Here is a 22,934-nt window from a genome sequence, read left to right as displayed (position 1 = left end):
CTCCCACTTCGAAACGCAAACGCGAAGCAATTTCAATTTAAATCTTTTTTTTTTTTTTTTTTCTCAACTTTTCATAGCAAAACAAAACAAAAAAAATAAAAAAATAAAAAGAACGGGATTAATAGGTCCCTGTTAATGGAGTTTTTTGTGTGATTTCAATCTTTTTTTTTTTTTTTTTTTTCTTTCGTTTATTTCTGCTGCATATTTCATTTCTATCAATATCGCTGACGTTTTATTTCATGGCTTCGTCATCAAGTACATCGTTCGATAAAGATTTTGATCACGACAACGTCATGCGGTCATCTTTGTCAACAACCACAACAACAACAACAACAACATCGTCAATCATTTCTGCATCTTCAAATAAGCGATTGATATCGGATGACGATAATGATGGGGACGACAGTGGCGGCGGATCACCAAAAGTGCGTGTGTTTGAAGACGGCGTGGCCAGAACCAGCGGCGCGTTTTCGGATCATCACCATCATAATCATCATCATCATCATCATCATCATGATGCCGCAAATCACGAGATTGTGCCACAAACAAATGACCTGGCGAGGTCCTCCATCGCGACTGTGCCCGATGCGTCTATTCTCGATCATGACGACGTTGACTCGGTTTCGACCGAAAGCTGGGCATCAATCACTAATCATGCACCTCCGGCCGGCCTTGGCGATGACGATCACAGCGACAGCAGTGATTTTAACGTGGTCGTTCCGTCCAGGCAGGAACAAATTTTAAAAATCAAAACACTTTTGGATCAACCCATCGTGCCCGGCTCAACCTGGTACGCGATCTCGTCCGCTTGGTTCGACAAGTTTTTAAACCCTGCTGTGGATGATCATTTTGCAATCGGCCCGATTGATAATTCTGACATTGTTGATGCCAGTGGTAAATTATTAGCTCCGGACGTTGTTCAATTTGAAGTCGTACCCGAATCAGCATGGGAATTACTTCTTGCATGGCACTCACCTGCCTCCGTCCTTAACGACGACAACGACATCGATGCGACATCTCAACAGCTACATGTTATTGAACGCACGGCGGTCGACACTGCACCGGCAGGTGCCACGCATAGCAATGTTATTGTCGAGCTATACCCGCCAAATTTTCGCATTCATAACTTGGCCGGCACGGAATCATATGTGCCGCAGGTGTCGTTATCCCGGCAGTCCACCGTAGGCGAGCTCGTGACCGCGATCAAGGACGTGTCCGACATCAAACCGCAGTCACAAGTGCGCGTATGGATTTTGGAAGGCGTGCCGTTGGATCGCAAGTTGAAGATTGATTTGGATGGGTTTAAAACCATTGCCATCAAGCGCGTGCTAGATGCGGCAAGCTCAGATTCTTTGGCAGATGCCGGACTGGCAGCAGATGCCGTGCTCGCGGTCGAGGAAAAATCACCATTTTCTGATGAATGGTATACTGATCGCCGGTCCGGATTCTTGAGTTCAACAACAACAACAACGATGCGCCATCGTGGACCTCTGCCGCCAATCCCTCGTCGTAATCATCACACGATTGAAAATGGCCCGACAAGAACCAGAGGCACGACCGGGTTATCGAATTTGGGAAATACTTGTTACATGAATTCGGCCTTGCAATGCATTACTCACGTGGAAGAATTAACCCGGTATTTCTTGGCTGACGCGTACAGATCTGAATTAAACCCTTCAAACCCACTCGGCATGGATGGTAAAGTGGCATCCGCTTATGCGCAACTCGTGCACACCATTTTTGGACCTAATAATGTCACGTTAACATCTCATCCGGCATCATCACAATCATCTTCATATTACACTCCTCGAGAATTCAGATCCATTATTGGCAGGTATGGACCCATGTTTTCTGGATATGGCCAACAAGATTCTCAAGAATTGTTAGCTTTCTTACTTGATGGCTTACATGAGGATTTAAACCGAATTTTTAACAAGCCATATTCAGAAAAACCTGAATTACCTGATGATAAGGTTCATGATAAGGCTGCGGTCGTTGAGTTAGCCAATAAATGTTGGCAATTGCATAAGCAACGGAACGATTCCATTATTCAAGATTTGTTTGCCGGCATGTATAAATCTACATTGGTTTGCCCTCAATGTGGCAAGGTTAGCATCACGTTCGACCCTTACATGGATTTAACGTTACCATTACCAATTTATAATACCTGGTCAAGAACTGTTACTTTTGTACCAGCAAACGGAGTGCCCGTGTTGATTGATGTTGAACTCAACGCCAATGCGTCAGTGAAGGAATACAAGGCATACATTGCACGACTGGTTAATGTTGATGTTAATTCGGTAGGTTTGGTTGAGCTATTTTTATTATCATCACTATTATTATTTCAGTGAATTAATCTATTTCTTTTTTTTTTTTTTTTGCTTTTAGTTGGTTTCGACGTCGATATATCAGCATCGAATTTACGCTGTTCATAATTATGACAATGAATTAATTTCCGACAAGCTTGATAACGATGAAGACGCGTTCGTGTACGAACTTGACGAGGTCCCCCAGTCACCAACAACAGCAACGGCAAGGCATGATGATGTTGTGGTCGTGCCGGTCGTGTCAGTTTTAAGGCCCGGCAATAAATATTTTGCCTACCCGTTTCTAGTCACGTTTGCCACTAAGGATGAAGTTAATGATTTCGACGTGGTTTATGCCAAGGTTGTTAAGAAGTACAAGCACATGTCTACAAGCAAGGCACTGCAAGCGTGGGGAACCGGCGTTGAAAATAATAACGATGACGACGACAGCAACGACGACGACAGTGTGATTAATAACAGCTTGCCGGAAATTTTCGAGCTCAAGGTCGGACAGAACAGAGGCTTGCGTGAGATTCCAGCACAATGGTCCGGGTTGGGCAAGCTGGTCGGTCTACGGGAACGACATGACGAAGCTGAGCGAAACCGGCAATCGAGAATTGCGCAACGTCAACAAAAGCTTAAGGATGATGAAGACGTTGAAATGACTGAAGAATCCAAGGAGACATTGGATCTGGTTGATAATAATGACGTTGATCATGGTAATGATAATGCTGTGGTTGATGACGACGACGACGAAGGGTTGCCTTATTTGTTTGACAACCCGGTCACGATCCCATCACCGCCATGGACAAGTTCAGATGACGAACAATCTGATGGCTCGAACGAACAAGATGCTAATCAACCGATCCCGTATTTATTTATTGGTGACTCCTTGATTGCAGAATGGACTGAAGAAAACGGGTACGATGCCTGTTTCGGTGCCACGAATGACGATAACGAAGACCAGAACGATGGCAAGAATGAGACGGATGGTCATGTTGATTTCATGCGCGGCAGGCCCGTGTTTGAAAATTTTGCCAAGATTGCAAACCCTGAGATTGCTGGTTCGCGACGCAAATCGCGCGGCCGTCATCACGGCTCGCGACACAACAAGTTGAACGACATGGACGAAAACATAACGTTAGAAGATTGCTTAAACTTGTTTTCCAAATCTGAAGTTTTGGGTGAAGAAGATTTGTGGTATTGCCCTCGGTGTCAGAAGCATCAACAAGCGGTGAAGACTTTTGAGATTTGGAAAGTTCCAGATATTTTTACGGTACATTTAAAACGGTTTTCAAGTACGTCACGAAGGGATAAGATTGATGCCAAGATTGATTTCCCCGTGACCGGATTAGATCTTTCCCGTTGGGTGGGCGACCCTGAGCAGCAACAGGTCAGTGGTGACGACGACGACGACGACAACGACGACAAAGAAAAAGGCCACGGAGGATTAGTGTATGACCTGTTTGCGGTGGATAATCATTACGGCGGTCTCGGCGGCGGGCATTACACTGCTCACGTCAAGAATTTTGTGGATGACAAATGGTATTATTTTGATGATTCATCCGTGCGGCCAGTGGAGCAAGCACAGGACGTGGTCACGCCTGCCGCGTACATGCTTTTTTACCGACGCAGGACGAGTACCGACGTGCCACTGGGTGGTGCCCGGTTGGCACAAATCATGAACGCGGCCACGAATACAAACACGGATGTCGTGCCGGCAGAGGTCAACAAATCTCAAAAAAATTCTGATGATCAAGATGATTACTCCGATAATGATAGCGGCCATGATAATCTGGAAAACAACGTGGTGGAGATTAAATTAATAAATCATTTGCATGGTGTTGGGAATGAGCATCAACAACAAGATAATAATAATGATGATGATGATGATGTTGATAATGATGAGGATGATCAAGTTGAAGATATCATTATTGATTCAAATTCGGAATCATAAAAAAAGTGGGAAGGAACGATTAAAAAGAAAAAGAAAAAAAAAATAAATTTATAAAAGTTGCATCAAATTTTTTTGTTTGTTTGTGAGTGGGTTGTTTTTTATTTTTTGTTCACTTGAGGAGTTTATCTTTTTTTTTTTTTTTTTTTTTCATATTCATAATAATAATTTGATTAGCTTACATCCGGATTTGAATTCATCAAAACGTTATGTATTTAATAAACCTGTTTGGCCAAGAAACGTGATCAAATAATTGATGTAGAATTTATTGTTCAAAACAAAAAAAATAAAAATAAAAGGCAAAACGAAAAATTAGAAAAGCAAAAAAAAAATGACCAAAAAATACATGTGAAATTTAAACTGATCATACTGGTGCTGACATGTATTACCCCATATTTCTTTTCACGTTTCTTCTTATTTATTTTTTTTTTTTTAGTCAACTTTCAATTTGATTATCCATTATCCATTCTCCAATCCTTTTTTTTTCTGTATTGTTTGATCCGAATTTCTGTTTTGTTTTGATGTCTTTTCTTCTTTCAAAAATAGAAATTTTATTTAATCCTTATTGTTACCTAATCGGTTAACCTTCACAGCGGGATCGTAAACAAACTTTTGATATCAACGTTAGTCCATTGTTTTTGTTTTTTTAAAAAAATAATGTCTTTTTTTTTCTTACCTTTCTGAAAATGGCAATACCAGCAGCTATTTAACAAAATAAAAAATTAGTTATATCGTTATACTTTATCGTTTCGTGGTCAAAATATTTTTTGAATCGAAAAAAAAAGAAAAACAAAAAAGAAAATACAATATGACAAATTGATGCCAAAATGATTAAATTCATTTACTTATTTTGTCGACCGCATTTTTTTTTAAGAAAAACTTACCGGTAAGACCAAGAGCGACAGTAATAACTACAAAAGATTGATTAATATTATTTTTTTTTTTAAAAAATCAAACCAAAACCAGTTAATACTTACATAATGGGTACAATTCAGCTGGCACGTCCTTAAGACCTCTTAACTTCTTGGTTGGAGTCTCAGCGTTGTTCTGCGTGGACTAATATATAAATATATATATTAAATAACAAAAATTGCATTAGTTGCCCATTTCTCACGACCAAACAAAAAAAACATCAATTCTTTTCACCTTTCAAGCAAATCAACAAGGTAGAGTTGCATAAAATCATTTAAAGAAATAATGTATACATAATTAAAAAAATTACTTACGGCATATCTCACGAAGGCGGACGAGCGAACGTTACCGAAAGCCCTGATCGCACCGGCCGAAAGCCCGGTCGAACGACGAATTGAAGAAGATAAAACTGAACGCATTCTTTAATATTATTATTGTGAATTTCCGTTAGTAATCAAAGTTGATTGCGTGATACGTGTTCACAATGATCTTACACTGAAAGCTGACGGTTGTGGGATGGTGATGGTGAAAGTCGAAAACGGCGTGCCAAAACAGAAGAAGCAAAAAGGTCACGCACGATTCGTCGCTCTCACGATAAGTCATTGCTGACGTAATGAAACTCCGGGGTGTCACGCCAGAGCACGGCACTTGCTGAATTGTGATTGGCCCGTTTGGTTCAACTCTTGCACATAAGCACTTATGTAAATACGATTCGTACAAAACCCTTGTTGCCAGAAATTTTTGTAATTCTATAAATTTGACTCGGTGCTCAAACTTTTTTTTCTTTTTTCTTAACATTTTTCAGTGGTAAATATACGTCAACAACACGTTGGACAATTTCGACTGTCATATCCTGTAAGTAACAATTTTCTTTTGTTTATATATATTCATGTACAATGCTTGGGGCTTTGCGTTTTGTGCAATACAATGGCAAACAGAAAAAAAAAAAAAAAAAGAGAGGAAAAAAATAAAATTTCATGATGAACAATACCCATTATTTTTTTTGTATATAGGAAGTGCCGGGTGATGCCGTTGTTCTTGGATTATTACATATAAGCAAGATTATGGTGTCTGATCATAAATCGGGACTCTGAGAAATTTTTATTTTATTTTATTTTTTTTTTGAAAGCCTTGCCATGTATGCATGGTACATGATTTGATCTGTTTTTAATTCAAAGTTGGCTAACCATTTTTTGAATAAAATTTATAGGTTTGATTTTTAAACATTTTTTTTGTATGTTTTGGTCTTTTGGAGAATACCCAAATTAGTTCCTGGTGTACATATTTATTGATTTATTTATTATTTTGTTCAATAAATTATATTTTTTTTTTTCTTTCACTTTAGTGATAATGACGATGAATTGTTAGCTAGTTCCCGTCTGATCGCGTCAACATCGAATATCGTGCCCTCATAATCATCTGCCGTGGACGACGTTGCTGTTGACGCCGTACTTTCTGCCCTGCTCCGGCCAGGTGTCGGTGTCGGTGTAGGTCCTGCTGAAGACGATGCAACGCCAGTTTTCACGCTGTTATGGTGCTCATGGTCTGATGAATTTTTTGGCAAACTTGCCACAGCAGCAGCTGTAGATGATGGCGACATTGGGTCATTGTTATAACCACTGCCATTGTTGTTGTCGTTCGGATTGTTTTTGTGGTGATCATCATCATCATCATACATTTCCCACCATTCTTTCTTTCTGGACTTCATAAACGAAAAAATTCCTTTCTTTTTCTTTTTTTGCTTGTTTAACCTTGCCTGTTCTTGTTCCATCTGCTTGCGCGCTTTTTCAAATTCGACAATTAATTCTCGTTGTCGTTCCCGTTGCCGATCCGGGTCCGGATCTTCAATCTCGGTAAACTCTTCCGAAATTACTTCCCACCCTAATTTTTTTAATAAGCGCGGCATGGCCTCACGGTATCCCATATGACCATCCACGATTTCAGTGCAATCCATATTGTCGATGCCATAAATCTCATCCACCGGTGCCAATCCAGCCACGCGGCCGAGCCCGCCACTGGTGGCACGGAAAAGGTATCCCAAAATCCAATCCTTGCGAGAATACGCATTCACGAACCGGCCGCTAACCATGGATGATGCCAACACGAACTGGTTTCGGTGCACGACCAACGGCGTGCCAAACAAGATCACGTTTTGAACCAATCCGAACGCCTGCCGCTTGGCCAATTCGACCAGGCAGGAAAAAATTACCCGCGCGCCTAATGAAAATCCGACCAGGGTTACTGGCCTGACGCCCAAGTTGCGTTGCATTAACGTGTCAGCCAAAATCAGGCCCGCGGACCATGCTCGATCTAGCGAAACCGACCACGGATTATCTAGCAGGTAACCCAGCTTGGTCAAAATTAATGGCCATTGCAAGCTCGACATTAACGCAACCAGTACGGTCGACCCTAATACTTGCTGGATCGATTGTGTTAATACTTCCGTGGCCAAAATGTTAATCGTCTGGCCCATCGAAGTCAACATATCCGGCTCCCAAAGCAACGAGTACAGGTCGCCCATGATTGGATCCACGGTCGAAAACGGCACGCGCACGTCATCTTCTTTGCTCGAAAGCCAACCGGATACGGTGACAATCAAATTTACTCGCTCGTTATTATGCAACGGCCGAAATTCAAACGTGCGAACATGACCCATGCGCCGGGCCATGCCCTTGCTGCCGATCCTGGCACCAACCGCAACTCCGGTCGTGGTCACGATCGCGGCCCCGCCAGCACCAGCCAAAAACCCACTCGTGCCTGCAATGCCGATCGTGGTAAATCCGGCTGCCAATCCGGCACCAATCACGGGAGCCAACAAGCCAGCAGACAGGCCAATCACCAGGCCACCACCGATCGTGGCCAACCCCATGTACACGTATTTTTTCTTTAACGATTTTTTTCGTCGATGCTCAATAATTTCATCCTCTTTCCAATTCTGTTGACCACCTTCTTCAATATCAAGCGCATCGGTCACGCGTTTTTCAAACTTGGAAATATCAAGCCAATCGACTTGCAATGCTTGACCAACCCTTTCAAGAAGCGTGCGTGACCGCGCATCGTACACGGAATCGGCAACCAATACCAGAAACAAGTCGCATAACGCAGTCCAGCGAATATCAATATCTAACGTTTTGGCATCCTCAATCGCTGCCGGCGATTTCACTTCTTGAATGCTATTATTTTCGGCAGAGTATTCTGGAAGAGGTGCTTCTGGTTGTACTAATGTCGATGCCGAGGAAGACGCAATTGAGATTTCATCAGCGGATTTCATCTGTTGCTGCATCGGATTCCTTACTCGTGCGTTTTGCATTAATGTGGGGGTTAAATCCATGGCTTCCACGCCGTGTGACGATAGCTGTTCAATCATCAATTGCTCTGTGAGGTTCACTATTAGCAAAAATCCATGCAATTTTTTTCCTGCCCCCTCCCCACCATGATTCATCTTATCTTACCTTCTTGGGAAATATCCATATGTGCATACAACCTCATGGTCATTTTCTGGGCCCACATGGCCATTGATCCGTAGGCGGCACTCATGCTGCGGGCAATCTTAGTCGACCCTCGCTTGCGAGCCAAGTCTGTTGCCATGTCAACCATGACCAACTTGCATAGTCCAACATATGCAATCCTTTGCGTTTCTGTCAAGAGATCCTTGGTTGTGCGCATCTGGTTTAACGGATTTCGTACATCCGTATCAGTTGGATCGTCATCATGAAATAAATATTTTGTCCGTTCGTCAATAAATTCTCCGTTTTCAGCATCTTCCTCATCAAGGGTCACGCGGGTATAACCTTTAGTCGCACCACCGCGACGTTCATCCTCTTCTTGCTCGTCTTCGGAAGGAATTTCTTCATGTGCAATAATCTTCCCATCATCATCATAAATGTCATGCGTAGCAAACACTGGCATTTCCTGCCACTCATCATCAGCGTTAACCTGAACTTCCTTGTTCTCTATCCCCGTGGCCGTTATTTTCGTCGTCTCATTGTTGTCATGAGTCAAATTTGTACCAAACGTTGTATCATTAGAAGCAGCCAACTCTTCCTGCTTGATTGTAGGTGACGCCATTTGCTGATAAGACCATTCAGAAGGTTGAGCCCGACTGGCGTTCTGTTGTAAAGACTCTTGCACTTCATGATCAGGAAAGAAATGTTTCTCGAGTTCATTGACTTCAGATGTTGGATTAATGTTTGTAACGTGCTGATGTATATCCTGATCGTTCGACGGAGTCAAAACCTTGGTACTGGCTTTTTCAATATTTGGACTAGCTGGCGGTGACACGCCTGTTCGTGGAGGCATAGCTGTAGGACTGGAAACCGAAGATCGAATTGGCGATTGGGCCCGTGCAAATTCATCATATTCTTTATCAACATCATCATTTGCCGTTGCTGCCAACGGTGGAGGAGAAGGTATTGCTATCGGTTCATTCAATGTCGGCGCTGATGCCCACACATTAGCTCCTAATTCGCTTTCCTCGTTGTCATCAAAAAAGGACATGGTCGGAATACCACCAGCTTGTACTCCTTCTAATACTAGCTCTTCATTCTCATCATTATAATAACTATCATTATGCTGATCATCTGGCAAAGAACTAAACTTGGGTTTCCCTGCCTGATCCGTGCCGTGTACTCCATCAAATTCACCAGGGTCGTCGTCATCGACCAGAGCATTGCTCGTGGCATGTAATTCATCCCACGACATTCAATTTTTGCAAATGTCACCCCTCAAAATCAGAAAGAAAAATAAAAAAGTAATTGCTCAGGACCAAAAGCCTGCTCCGCCAGAGCTGCACCGGGCCGGGTCGGGTTTCCAGATGGCAGGTCGCGCAAGCGGTTTCCTCGGCCACTTCTCACTCAGCACAAGCCGACCAAAAAATAAAAAAACCACAATCCCCCAAACCTGGAGATTGAACCAGAGAGGGAACAAACAAAAATAAAACTCCCCAATTGCGGATCAAAAACAGTTTAAACAAAAAAATGACGGTTGTTATATACTATTGCGCGTCCCCAATTAACAGGCCGCGCACCCCGTCATTCAAAAAAAAACCCTAAAGCCCGTCTCCACATCCTACTACAGAAATCCACAAAAAAAGGTAAGTAAACAATTATTATTATTATGATACATAATATACAATAACTAGTCTTGTCTAGTCAATACTGCTACGCTTTCAACATGATGAGTCTATATTACATGTGTCAGTAGGTGCCAAAACAAAACATCAGACCTATGAACTTACCTGAGGGAAAAAATCGAATCCCCGAACGCTGTTGATAATATATTTTGAACCTCTAGGGTCGTTTATGAAGTATGATATGTCCTTAGCCTGCGTATGCACGTTACATGACACGTAAACAATCCGACGCGGTCGGAAATCCAGTAATTGGCTCATAAAATTATCACCACATCCTTTCCGAGGCGGGTCAAGAATAATTGACGTATCATCCGCCGGAGTAGTGATTTTCTAATAAAATTTGTTTATCAGTATATTTAAAAAAAAAATCAATTTTTCTCGACTCGATTAGCTTACCTTAAAAATTACTGAAGCGTCGCCTAGTACAAACTCAGTGTTTGTAAGATTGTTATTCTTCGCATTTGTTGACGCGTATTCCACGCTCTTGGCCGCAATCTCAACCCCAATCACTTTTTCCACACTTTTGTTGCAAGTAATGCTAAACAAGCCAGAACCGCAATATGCGTCGACAAGGAAACGAGGTCCCTTGCCCTCTGGGGTGGCTGGCAATTGAAGTTGATCGTTCACGTATTGCGTGACTCTAGGCAAGACCGAGTTGTTGCATTGGAAAAACTCATTGGCTGGGTATTCAAACTTAAGTCCGTTTACGTATTCTGTAACGGTCTGTTTGGCGTTAGTCACAGCTGTCTTGAATTGCTCATGCGTTTCCGTATCAACTCGCGTGCTCTCTCTTAGTAATAAGGTCGCTCCTCTTTTATATGTACCAAAAGTTTCTTTAATCGTTTTTCGTTCTTTTGTCAACGTTTCGTTTAAAACTGCAGTGCCAATGGGACATTCTTCAATGTCTAACACGGTTTGTCGTCCCTTGATGTTAAATCCAATAGGTACGTCTTCCGGAACCGGCTTCCTGCGTGGAACGTCAAAATGCGGAGTCAGTTTGGTTCGATACTCATATTCCAAAGGGGATGCAATCGTTTCACCAATCTCAGGCAAAATGCCAGGTGCCAAGGTTGCAAAATGCTTATAGGCTCGAGCAATCACTTCGCGCTTGTGAGATAGTTGGTCAGCATACGGCAACATTTGAAACTGGCAACCAGCGCATTTGGCAAAATATTTGCATCGAATTAACGAATCGTCGCGCGCGTCGCCGGCTTTTAAAACTTCCAGCAGGTCTGCATATGAGAAAAATCTATAAAAACAACAAATGTTAGGATCAACTTTTTGCATGCTATTTCATAACTACGCACGGGAGTTGCGAATAAAGCTTTGCCTTGACCCGATCGCCAGGTACAGTAAACGGCACCACAACCACATGTTCTTCTCCATTCGATTCTTTGTAAAGTCCAATACCGTCACCAATAGAACTTAATTTTGCAATCTCGACTTCAACTTCACGATATTCCGTAGCCGAAATCAAATCAAGCACAAATGACGATCCATCGTCTGATTTATTGACAGAGAGTGGTTGACCAAGCGAAGTCTTAAAATCGATAATGTCATGAATCAAGCAACCTTCTACAGATAAAATATCAACCTTGCGTTTGCCTTTCTTTTTGTGATTTTTCCTACTAAACTTGGAAGGTTGCTTGCTGGGAGGAGAGCTTGATCTTGCTCGTTTATTCACAGTCTCATCGTTGTTATTGCTGCTGCTGGCCTGTACCGGTGGTTGCAGTTCTGTCATGGTCGTACTGTTCCTTAATCGATATACTGCAGTACCTCGAACTTGTGTGAAAGCTGAAGTAAATCTAAAAAATGAATTTACACTGCTACTAATATTCTTTTTTAGAATATAAGGCCTAGTTATCATTCATGCGCTTTTGTGGTTGTAAGTCTATATGGCACATTTTTTTTTTTGATTTATTTTTTTTCGACATTTCAATTATTTCTTCTTACCCCTGTAAATATAGTAATATGCCAAATTAGTTTGCGTAGATAAGCTGTTATTGTTGCGGCGTTTTTGGCATTGGGCTCCCCCGAGAATTGAATTTTTTCGTGAAATCGTCTCGTTCAAGGTAACAACAGCCCAACAAGGCATTGTCAAATAGGTTCATTAGATGTCATCCAAGGTGTTTGGCAGCATACTGCCGGTACATGGCAGAAATTTTGCCCGATGTCTTAGAAGCAACGGATGGGCATCATACTCAACAGACACGACTTCCACGACTTCAACCACACCACATTCACTTCCATCTGTTGCCGAATCCGAATCCGAACAAACACAGCAACAAAAGCCAGCAGTGAACGTTCAGTATAGTGATTTGGATTTTGATTACGCTGTATCCAAGGCACGATATGATCATGTTGAGAAGCTTAAGCAGTATTACTCGCCGCGATTAATTAAATCAATTCTTGCCTCCGAGAACGCCGTGACCGTAAACTTATGGGAGAAAAGAAAGCGGCCGACGTCAAACTTCCCGGTCTCTTATGCTGATGATTTTTCCCAGAGAGATGAGCTACTTGATTTTACGACCAAGGAATGGGACGACGTCGCGTTCACTGACCGACAGGGCATACCAAAGCGCGAAGTTAAGGAGGTGCCATCAGCCGAGTTGGACAGTGCAACTGTTAACAAACGAGTGTCCGATGACAAGGGATTATCAATTAAATATGTCAATCTTTTTCAGAGTAAGAGTTTGTTTACGTCACATGTTGCCAGAGTCAGTAGGCTGGGAAAAATCTATCGCGAGTTTGTGTTTCACGTTGCTGGCGACAAGAACGGCATGTTGGGCTGTGCCGAGGGAAAGCTTGCCGACGTTAATCAGGCTCATGTTAAAGCTCGGTTTAAGGCCATGAAGAACGCTGTTTTCATTCCCAGACGTGAGAACCGAACCATTTACGGAGACATCAAGGGCAAGTTCCATGGCGTCTCCATCGAGATGAGATCGCGTCCGCCAGGATTCGGAATTCGAGCTCATCCTGCCATTTATGAAGTCTGCCGGTTGGCGGGCATTTCTGACATTTCAGCCAAGGTCCGTGGTTCAGCAAATACAGTCAGTATAGTCAAATGCGCTATTAACATGTTACAAAACCAACAACTTCCGGAAGACATTGCTCGCGCTAGAGGAAAGAAGATTGTTGATGTCAAGAATGCATACTTTGGTCATTAAAAGAAAAATAATACTTGATTGTACATATTAAATATAAGTTCTGTTTTGTTACTATTCATGTTATTTTATCACGACCCATTTGTTTTTTTTTTCAAGAAAATAAAACACTAATCATAGCTAATTACAGTTTTTGCTGTCTCTCTTGTCTTATCTGATTCAACAATATCATCAATGAGTTTTTTTGCGATTGCGGTGGACTCGGGTGATCCATTTAAATTGATCGGTCTTAACCCCATTACTGACTGGGACTCGGGTGAAACACTGACATGACACCGTGATTGGTCCTGAATGTCTCTAACTGTCTCTCCACCTCGTCCAATTATAAACCCTACCGTTCGTTCTGGTACCATTATTTGCAGTGATTTTGCATCGGGTTCCGCTGTCCACGCAGCTCGCTGCTTCTCCTTGACCGCTTCTCCGATGCCGTTCTGTAATGGCTTTCCTCGATCATCAAGTACGGCATCATCAATCATGCGAATGACCATGTCCTTCGCATATGAAACTTGATCTGCTCGCCCTGTTATATTGCAAACTCGTTCTGGACCTTCCTTGCCATTCGTAATAAATTGCACTCGCGCACCACTATGGTGTTCGATCATTTTCAAGTTCTCACCTCCGCGACCAATAATTAAACCCACAAACGGAGTTTTCACCACAATCGAATCAGTGCGTGATCCACCCGGTGAATAGTCTCGCCTGGGACTGCACGGGCCCCATCGTTGATGGTCCTGAAGTCTTGGAGGACTTTGTGACCGCCGTCGCTTGCGATCATCTTCCCCTCTTCCTCGTCGGTCACGGTCTCTACCTCTAAAATCTTCATTGTATTTATCATCATACGCTAAATTAAGAGTTAATCATTAGTTTTTTTTTCGTTTTTTTTCGGTTTTTTTTTTTTTTCGAACAAAGTGCATAGCTATTGATGGAAGTGGCAGCTCACGTCTTTTTTCATTGGGTCCGATTGAGATATATCCAGTGCGATCCGGCTTTATGTTAGCAACATCAAAAGGCGCAGTTAGGTTTTGATGAGTCGATGAAACAGGGGGCTGGAAAGCTGCAGCAACAGCGGCAATCGCAGCAGCTGTGGCATTTGTGGGCTGGTTGGAGTATTGAGGCGCAGCCTGTTGAGCAGGAGGAGATAAATGTAAGTATGAAGATGAATTTTGAGCAGTAGGAATATCGTTCGATGGTTGCTTTTGAGCACGCTGGGCTAAATTACGATCGTAAGTGTCCAGTGTCAGATAGGGAGTCTCAGCAATTTCACATACTCAAGGCAGCAAGCAAAGAAGCCACTGCAGCATTGTCAGCCATTTGTGTGTATTTTGCTTGTTTTTCTTAAGAGTTGTTTTATCCCTTTCTTGTTTTCAAAAGTTGAAGTCAAAGTAGTCGTGATTGCCAATAAAAGTCAAAGTCGAAGTTCACAGTAAGTGTATTTAAAAACCTGCAAGTCACAAAGTTGAAATCCGTAATGATTCGATTATAAGCCAAAAGAATACAATCTATAAGTCAAAATTTAAACGCGTTAGGTGAATATCGTAAGATTATATATCAACTCAAATTATCTACAAAATACAAATTCATGTAATGAGAGATGTCGATGCCCTCCTTTTGTTACCCGGCTTCATCGTATAAATGAAAATTCGTTAGCATGCTAGCAAGGTTTTGCTAACTGAATACTTGGCTTAGTGTAGATTGATAGTATACAAGAGATAAATTGAAACCAAGAATTAGCCGGGTGATTGGCTTTTTTCTTGACCTGTACGTTTTTAACAATGTTCTTATATAAGATGAGGTAGTAATCTTATTTTTAGTGTCTTATGAATTGCCTTATATTGGCTAAAGGTCAAAATCAACGGGCGTGTTTAAAGGTATCCAATGTGATTAAATGGCATCTTTCAAACCACTTTACAAGATTGCGGCCAGATCTTCATATAAGTTTAAAAGTATTTTCTTATAGTTTAGTCTATAAGCGTAATTTTTCATGCTCAATTCGTCGCGCCAATATTGTGGAAACAGCTTCGCATCAAGCACAGAACAACTATGTTCACCCAGAAATTTTCGCTTTGCTAAAAGATAGGTTGGGTATCAAGGCACAAAATGCATGGGAACTTTCAGAAACGGACAAGGAAAAATTACTAACTTTTGCCAAAAATGGGCCATCAATTTCGAATGCCTTTAAGGAGCACCAAAAAGTTGTTGATGATTTCCGAAACCACAATGTGTTTTTAAATGCACAACTGGCCGAATCTGAAAAAACTTTTACGATTGAAAACTTCTGGAAAAAAATTATGGAGAAGGACAATTTAAAGATCGAACCTTGTCAGAATTCGTACGGGGTCGATCAACGGTTATGGAATTTCATCATATCATTTGTTATCTCCGGATTATCACTTCCAAATTTACATCACTCAGTCACGGCATGGTCAAATAAATGGAAAATCATGATTAGGCCCACAAAAGGGCAGTCGATGCTTTATGTGGATACATTGGTGGAGCGGTTTGCAGAGAATTTAGGTGCAGACTTAATTCGGATAAACGACATTGATCTGGATCTCATTGTCGGTAATCACATGAATTCTTCGCCGAAGCTTTCTTCACTTCAGTTGGATAGAATATATGATGTCAATTATTTGTTTAGAGACGATTCTGAAGTCAAAGCATCAGAATATCAAAGTGCCGTAGATGATGAAGATGATTTCGAGCCGCTGCAAAATAGTAATGTCTCTGTACATGTCTTTGAACCACCACAAAACCAAAAGTCGTCCTGGACTGACAAAGATTCAGCTTTAGATGACTATTTTCTTTCGGTGGCTTATTCAATATTTGACACTGCACACTCCAAAAGATCGCATGAATCAAGGGAAAATCCAATCATTGTTCACGTTCAAGATTATGATGAAATAGTTAACTCAGCATTAGGTGAAATATTTATTGCCGAGTTAGAATCTCTTATTGGAATGAAACGTTGGTTAGGCCAGCGGGTTATTATGATTGCTAGTTCTCGTGAGAGGCATGCGCAAACACAGGCACAACAGGAACAAGATCATACTCGCGCTATTCTTGCACACATCAGTCATGCAAAGTTTGAATCACCTCAAGTAAAAGAAGGAATGCGAAATGGTAGTAATCAACACAATGAAGATGAATCTGGAATGCTTGATTTGTCAATTCCATTGTCGAATCTGTCGTACAATGCAAATGCTGCTAGTGAAACCGCTGCAAGATATAGATTAATAAACGCCTCATATATTGATATTTATCTTCAACGTTCTTTGGGTACAAAGTGGCTGGAAGATGAAGCGTCAGAATCTTCATATGATAGGACTTTGAATGGAAACACTGAACACGATATTGAGTATTCACATAATGGTCATTTCAAATTTTTAAATTTTCCTCATGGTTGGGAATATGACGCGTCACCTACAAGTGGCATTGAATTTCTTTCGGCAGGTATTCTTGAGCCTCAGAGGTTGTTTACACTGATCACGATCTTAAAAGGTCAGATGATATGGCAGCGAGAGTCTTCGGTGAATACTCACTTATTTGAAGAAGCGGTTGAAATTGTGAAAGGAATGGATCATTTGCATGATGCGTGGATCAAGTCTCCCCAAACGTTTGGCATAGAACACTCCGGTGAAGCGTCTAATAAACCGACAGATACCTCGACAAAGACAAAAGATAGTAGTTCCACTCGGAAAAATCTGGATGCTCTCGATCTTAACAAAAGAGAAAATTTGTTAATAAATCGTTTGATCGAACCAGGTATGGAGTATTAACTGTTTTGTTTATGAAAAAAAAAAGATATCTAATGGAAATCATAGCTGATATTCGGGTAACTTTTGAGGATGTAATTGCTCCAAAATCTACTATTGATTCATTAAATGACTCAATTTCTCTTTCGTTGTCTATGCCATACGAATTCAGCTATGGTGTTCTTGCCAATCATCATGTTAGTGGTGTTTTACTTTACGGTCCGCCAGGAACTGGTAAAACCATGCTGGTGAAAGCATTAGCCAAATCTGGTGACACAAGGGTTTTGGATATCAAGCCATCTGATATTCTTCATAAATACGTCGGTGAAGCGGAAAAAAATGTTGATACATTATTTTCTCTTGCTAGGAAGTTAAAACCTTGTGTTATTTTTATAGATGAAGTTGACGCTCTTTTGGCTAATAGGTCAGACAGTTCAAAGTATAGCAAGACTCGAGAAACCATTAATCAGTTTATGTTAGAATGGGATGGTATAAAATCTGACGGAATCTTACTAATTGGTGCCACAAACCGACCATTTGACCTTGATGATGCTGTATTGAGAAGGTTTCCTAGGCGAATTCTTGTCGATCTCCCAACTGAAGAAAACAGAAGGGACATTTTTAAAATTCATTTACAAGGAGAACAACTTGATTCATCTGTCAATCTTGATGATTTAGTGAAATCGACCGTATTTTTTTCTGGTTCTGATATAAAGAACGTTTGCGTCACGGCAGCGCTTGAAGCAGTCAAGGAAATCAAGGCGTCTCGAGATCATAATCAGGTTGATACAGAATCATATAAAAAATTGGACAGTGCGAATTGTATCAAAGGTCCTACTCGAATTCTGCAAAAGCATCATTTTGACAAAGCACTAAAGGTCACTGGATCGTCCATTAGCGACGAGATGTCGTCAATTACTGCTATTAGAGATTGGCATAAACAATTTGGTCAAACGTCATCTGGGAAGGCACAACGCAAAAAAATGGGATTTACAAATACGGCACCGCAGCATGAAACTCGGGTTGCAGGTGATCATTAAAAAACTTTTTTGTACATTTTTTTTAAAAAATCTTTGTATTATATATACTTTTATAGACGAAAACATTTCACGATTGGCGAAAAAAAGAGATGCTTCATATTGTTAAGTATTTTATTTTCCACCGCGACCACCGACACTAATTAAAGCCTCCTTTGTGCTTTCCGACAACGTAATCTTGGGTAATTCTTTAGCTCCTTCTTGCAATGGCGCTTTTAAGAACCCTATTTCAACTAGATATGCAAGATAAATTCCCACCGTGGCTTCATCAATACCCTTACCACCTGAAGCATCTTCACCAGCCCACACTTCTGCATCATGCTTAAGCGCAGCCACTGCGTTACGATCATCAAGCTCAGGAGCCTTGGTAGACTGCGGGAGATTATCTAACACGAAATGAAGAAGGGGATATAAGGCATTATCCTTAGATTCTTCAACAACGTATCGTTCCAGAGCAATACGCCAAGGAATATAATCAACTTTTTTAGTCGAGTAGCCGAAAACTGCCAAGTTATCAAGAAACTGATTAAATCTAAGACGTGGATGGCCAGTAACTTGAACAACCTTTAATTCGCCTGCCTTGGGAGAATACAATGAAGAAGCAACTACAACACGTGCAACATGGTCCACTGGAACCATGTTGACTGTGTTGTAAATATCAGGAGTGAGTCCAAGTTGTATGCAACCCTTAATCATTCTGACAATGAAATCATCAGTATTGGTAACTAATTAAAAGGCGTCTTCGTTAGATCATACTAGGTTTGCAAATAGTACATAAACTTACTTCCAGATTTCGACTCGCCAGTTACATAGCCAGGTCTCACGATCGCTCCAGTAAGTCCTCGTCTTCCTGCTTCCCTGATAATATGTTCCGCGGCCCATTTGCTTTGGCCATATCCATTACCCAAACCTGTTCTAGAACCTGCAAGGTCATCAGATTCCAAAACACCTGCGCCGCCTTTTGATGTGAGATCATCAGAAAGACGAACGTAGTATTCCGTATCAATAGCAGACGTGGATGAAACGAACGTGAATGTTTTTGGCTTGCCAAAGGAAGCAAACTGCAATAAGTAAGTAGTTCCAAGCACATTAGGTCCTCGCAGTCTGGAATATGGGTATACCCAGTGAACTTGAGCACCATTGTGAATAATAGCGTCAACTTCATTAGCAAGCGTGTTCCATGTTTCTTCAGAAATTCCAAGACGCTCTTCTTCAAGCGACCCAGTTATAATAGTAATGCGTGACACAAAACTATCATCCCATACACCATACGCAATTGCGCTACTCTTAAACCTTCCCAATCCATCTTCCGGAGTCTTCGCTCTGACATGAAGAATCAGTTTAAAATTAGTCTGGTCACCATGCTTAACTAATAAGTCATGGACCAAATATGAACCAAGAAAACCGGTAGCACCGGTAATCAAAATTGTTTGAGCCTCACCTGGTAAAAATGGCTTGGTAACCGAAACAAACTTCTTTGGCAAAATATCCTTAATAATAGTCTGTGCATCAGCCTCATATTCTGACAACCGAGTACTGTCATTAGTCTGAGCTACATTATCCCACTTCGGCTCTTCTGCACCATGAATATCTGCACCATTGAGTGATTCGATTTCAGCAGCAAGTTCGGAAATAGTAGGGTGCGAGTAAATGAAACCCAATGGCAAATTGACAACAAATCTCTTTCGCACTTCAAAAATCATTCTAGTCGCTAAAATTGAATGTCCTCCAATATCAAAAAATGAATCCGTAGGAGATAGTGAAGCTGGTGTCTGTGGAAGAACGTCTAACCAGACATCTCTAATGGCAGCCTGAGTAGGCGTGAAAACTGGATCCTCCTCGGCCTTGTTAGATTTAGATCGCTTAGCCACGGCTGCAAGTTGAAAGGTATCTGGGAATGGAAGTGCAGGTTTATCAACCTTGCCGTTTGGATTAAGTGGCATTCTGTTCAGTGGGACGATAACCGTAGGAACCGAGTAAGATGGAAGCTTGGTTTTAAGATATTCACGAATATTTTTAATAAGTCGTCGATACTTTACCAGTCCTTTAATAATAGGATCGTGCTCCTCGTCTAAGCTTTCATGGCCAGAAAGGAATCCATCAACGTCTCCTTGGTTGTGAGGAACAATATATGACACCAACGTTGGTTCTTCATCTTTATTTCGTTTAACCAAAGTCACGTTCTCTCGTACCAACTTGTGCTGAGAAAGATGAGTATCAATTTCACCGAGTTCAATTCTGAAGCCACGAATTTTAACCTGATCGTCTGCTCGTCCACTGCACTCAACATTTCCCTCGGGTGTGTATCTTCCAAGATCACCAGTACGATATAATCTATCACGTGGTCCAAGCCAATAGTCTTTCCATGGCTCGTCGCCAGGCGTATCCTTCCAATGACCTTCAGAAACAAACCAAGATTTAACAAACTTTTCTTTTGTCAAGTCGGGAAGCCTAAGATAGCCTTCGGCAAGACCACCTGCGCGAACATAAATCTCACCAACCTCACCGATGCCACATGTTTGCTGTCTGTCATGGCGATTAACAACCAAGAGTTGAACATCCAGCATTCCCTTGCCAGCAACCATGATTTCCTTCTGTGATTGCAAAAATGTGGGATCCTTAGCAATAGATGCAACTTCAAAATAAGACACTGCTCTCTGAGTTTCAGTAGTGCCATACATGTTAACAATGAAAACATTTCTGGCCAGTGCTTGAAGACGCAAGCAGTCTCTTTTTGTAAGAATGTCACCTACAAAAAATGCGTGATGAAGAGATGGAATAGCAGCGGTTGCTTGTGCTGACAATAGCTGTCCCATGGCAGGAGTCAAATGAGTAACAGTAGCTCCATTTTCCGACATCCACTCAGCCAGACGACCAGGAGTTCCGATATCATCAGCACTAGGAACTAGCAAATGAGCACCCAGAAAAAGCGGAGTAAAAATATCTCTTTGAATAGGGTCATGTGCAATACCACTCAACATTGTAAACTTGTCGTTTTCTGAAAGACCAAAGGTTTCTGCCATCCATGGAAAATAATATGTCAGCGAGAAATGTCGACCTCTAACACCTTTGGGAATGCCTTCAGATCCGGACGTGAACGACAACGTGGGATTGCTGTCTGGTCCTACTATAACCCCAGTAGACTTAGCCTTCAATGACACTTGATCGGCAAAAATATCATTGCCGTTTACGAGACCTCCGATAAGACTACCATCGTCTTGTAGGGCAAGTTCAGGAACGTCTGCGAGAAGATTCAATTCAGTTTCAACATACTTGCGCACTAATGATGCAAGTTTTCCAGCCTTTTGAAGAATAACCAAAGCCTTGGGCTGTGCAACCTCTAAATAAATATTCTGCCTGGCAGGGGGATACGCTGGATCAATAACCGAAAACGTACCTCCTGCTTTAAGGACACCCATTACAGAAACGACTAAATCAACTCCACGATATGCGTAAACAGTAACAACGTCTCCCAACACTATTCCCTTAGAAATAAGATGATGGGCAAGAATATTTGAAGCTTCGTCAATTTGCTTATAGGTAAACGATCTGTCCTTAGAATCTTCTTCAAATGGATTCTTGGTTTCAAAAACACAAAGTCTGTCGGGGTGCTTCTGAGCATTTGCAGAAAAAATATCATGTATGGCTCCACGAAAGTTTCCCCAATGTAGATCCTTGGTTGGATCCGGCAGTACATCTTTTTGCTTATCAGAAGATAAATTAATTGCACCAATCGCGACTGAAGGTGCTGCTGAACCAGTTTTAATAATCTGACTAAGTTGTTCCGCAATAATTGCAATACGTTCACTCTTAAAAAGCAATGAATTGTAGTGAAAATGGATAATTGGCTTTAAAGATGACTCGTCGACGAAGACTGTCAGGTCAGTCACAAGGCTTTCCAGAGAAGCAAGCAAATGACGATCCTCATCCTTTCCAGATCGCAAAAATGAAATTTTGAATAAAGCAGGTGCTTCGGCTGAATTAGACTTCTTTTGAATGTAGGAAATTAAATCAGCAAAGTCAACTGAGTGTTGTGCGCCTTCTCGTTCAAGCTTTAAAAATTATTAGTTCTGTTCCAAGAAATAAAACTTAACATATCATTAAAAAAATTAATTCCGATGCTTACCTTATGAACGGTCTTGAGGACGTTAACAAAAGGTAATTGGCCAGTCAAAGAAGATCGCACGACCAAGGGTTCGCGCAGTTCTGAGTTTGCGCCAACAATAATATCTTCATCGCCAGTCAATCGAAAAGCAAGAATAATAAAAGCGGTCAATGCAATAGTATAAGTCGAAAAAGATTCAGTCGAATCACCGTCGACAATGGCTAACTCTTTCAATGCTTCAATTGTAGATGCCGGAAGTTCATAGTCATGTTTTGCTTCAACGACATGGATAGGCACAGGTCTAGAAAAATCTGTGGGCAGAGTTGCAAGCGTGGGGCTTCGCAGAACATCTGCCCAATATTCTAATCGAGAATCAGAAGACATGGTCAGACGTTGATATTGTAAATATATAAATTCGTGAAAAATGTATGAAAACTACGTAAATTCAATATAAAACGAAAATTTCGCCCGAGGAAAGTCCATCTGAGTCATCCACAAAACGATGCGGCGCAGCGAAACTGAAACCGAAACCAAAATCAGGGCGTTAATTGAAATTACAGTAACTGATAGTTG

General features: G+C 41.4%; 8 protein-coding genes across 8 annotated transcripts; 3 read left to right on the top strand and 5 right to left on the bottom strand.

The window, feature by feature from the left end:
• The first annotated feature begins 161 nt into the window (after nt 1-161).
• Nucleotides 162-4,281, top strand: V1514DRAFT_334340 (uncharacterized protein). Its single transcript, XM_066928205.1, has 2 exons — nt 162-2,300; nt 2,389-4,281. The coding sequence occupies exons 1-2, from the start codon at nt 240-242 to the stop codon at nt 4,261-4,263; spliced, it is 3,936 nt and encodes a 1,311-aa protein (XP_066782152.1). The 5' UTR covers nt 162-239; the 3' UTR covers nt 4,264-4,281.
• A 120-nt stretch (nt 4,282-4,401) lies between these two features.
• Nucleotides 4,402-5,686, bottom strand: V1514DRAFT_334337 (uncharacterized protein). The gene is made up of 5 exons (XM_066928204.1): nt 5,487-5,686; nt 5,238-5,316; nt 5,145-5,171; nt 4,937-4,962; nt 4,402-4,869 (listed from the first exon to the last, which is right to left on the bottom strand). The coding sequence occupies exons 1-5, from the start codon at nt 5,589-5,591 to the stop codon at nt 4,816-4,818; spliced, it is 291 nt and encodes a 96-aa protein (XP_066782151.1). The 5' UTR covers nt 5,592-5,686; the 3' UTR covers nt 4,402-4,815.
• An 822-nt stretch (nt 5,687-6,508) lies between these two features.
• Nucleotides 6,509-9,471, bottom strand: V1514DRAFT_283492 (uncharacterized protein; the record flags this gene model as incomplete). The annotated part of the gene is made up of 2 exons (XM_066925125.1): nt 6,509-8,547; nt 8,625-9,471. The coding sequence occupies 2 exons, from the start codon at nt 9,469-9,471 to the stop codon at nt 6,509-6,511; spliced, it is 2,886 nt and encodes a 961-aa protein (XP_066782150.1).
• Nucleotides 9,472-10,262: 791 nt separating this feature from the next.
• On the bottom strand, nt 10,263-12,225 carry V1514DRAFT_334331 (S-adenosyl-L-methionine-dependent methyltransferase). The gene is made up of 4 exons (XM_066928203.1): nt 11,611-12,225; nt 10,700-11,552; nt 10,409-10,633; nt 10,263-10,353 (listed from the first exon to the last, which is right to left on the bottom strand). Exons 1-4 carry the CDS (start codon nt 12,168-12,170, stop codon nt 10,309-10,311), a joined length of 1,683 nt encoding a protein of 560 aa, XP_066782149.1. The 5' UTR covers nt 12,171-12,225; the 3' UTR covers nt 10,263-10,308.
• Nucleotides 12,226-12,379: 154 nt separating this feature from the next.
• V1514DRAFT_334330 (mitochondrial 37S ribosomal protein uS5m) lies at nt 12,380-13,588 on the top strand. Its single transcript, XM_066928202.1, has one exon. The coding sequence runs from the start codon at nt 12,418-12,420 to the stop codon at nt 13,468-13,470; it is 1,053 nt and encodes a 350-aa protein (XP_066782148.1). The 5' UTR covers nt 12,380-12,417; the 3' UTR covers nt 13,471-13,588.
• On the bottom strand, nt 13,467-15,020 carry V1514DRAFT_296558 (uncharacterized protein). The gene is made up of 3 exons (XM_066925440.1): nt 14,736-15,020; nt 14,408-14,677; nt 13,467-14,308 (listed from the first exon to the last, which is right to left on the bottom strand). Exons 1-3 carry the CDS (start codon nt 14,776-14,778, stop codon nt 13,578-13,580), a joined length of 1,044 nt encoding a protein of 347 aa, XP_066782147.1. The 5' UTR covers nt 14,779-15,020; the 3' UTR covers nt 13,467-13,577.
• A 123-nt stretch (nt 15,021-15,143) lies between these two features.
• V1514DRAFT_334327 (uncharacterized protein) lies at nt 15,144-18,354 on the top strand. The gene is made up of 4 exons (XM_066928201.1): nt 15,144-15,225; nt 15,279-16,182; nt 16,252-17,229; nt 17,289-18,354. The coding sequence occupies exons 2-4, from the start codon at nt 15,285-15,287 to the stop codon at nt 18,257-18,259; spliced, it is 2,847 nt and encodes a 948-aa protein (XP_066782146.1). The 5' UTR covers nt 15,144-15,225; nt 15,279-15,284; the 3' UTR covers nt 18,260-18,354.
• Nucleotides 18,282-22,798, bottom strand: V1514DRAFT_353454 (uncharacterized protein). Its single transcript, XM_066929540.1, has 3 exons — nt 22,383-22,798; nt 19,041-22,308; nt 18,282-18,981 (listed from the first exon to the last, which is right to left on the bottom strand). Exons 1-3 carry the CDS (start codon nt 22,743-22,745, stop codon nt 18,371-18,373), a joined length of 4,242 nt encoding a protein of 1,413 aa, XP_066782145.1. The 5' UTR covers nt 22,746-22,798; the 3' UTR covers nt 18,282-18,370.
• Nucleotides 22,799-22,934: the final 136 nt, after the last annotated feature.

The sequence above is a fragment of the Lipomyces japonicus genome (genome assembly GCF_038497905.1).
Source record: "Lipomyces japonicus strain CBS 7319 unplaced genomic scaffold V1514scaffold_33, whole genome shotgun sequence".
In the NCBI taxonomy this organism is placed as follows: Eukaryota; Fungi; Ascomycota; class Lipomycetes; order Lipomycetales; family Lipomycetaceae; genus Lipomyces; species Lipomyces japonicus.
This window is presented reverse-complemented; position numbering and strand designations above follow the sequence as displayed.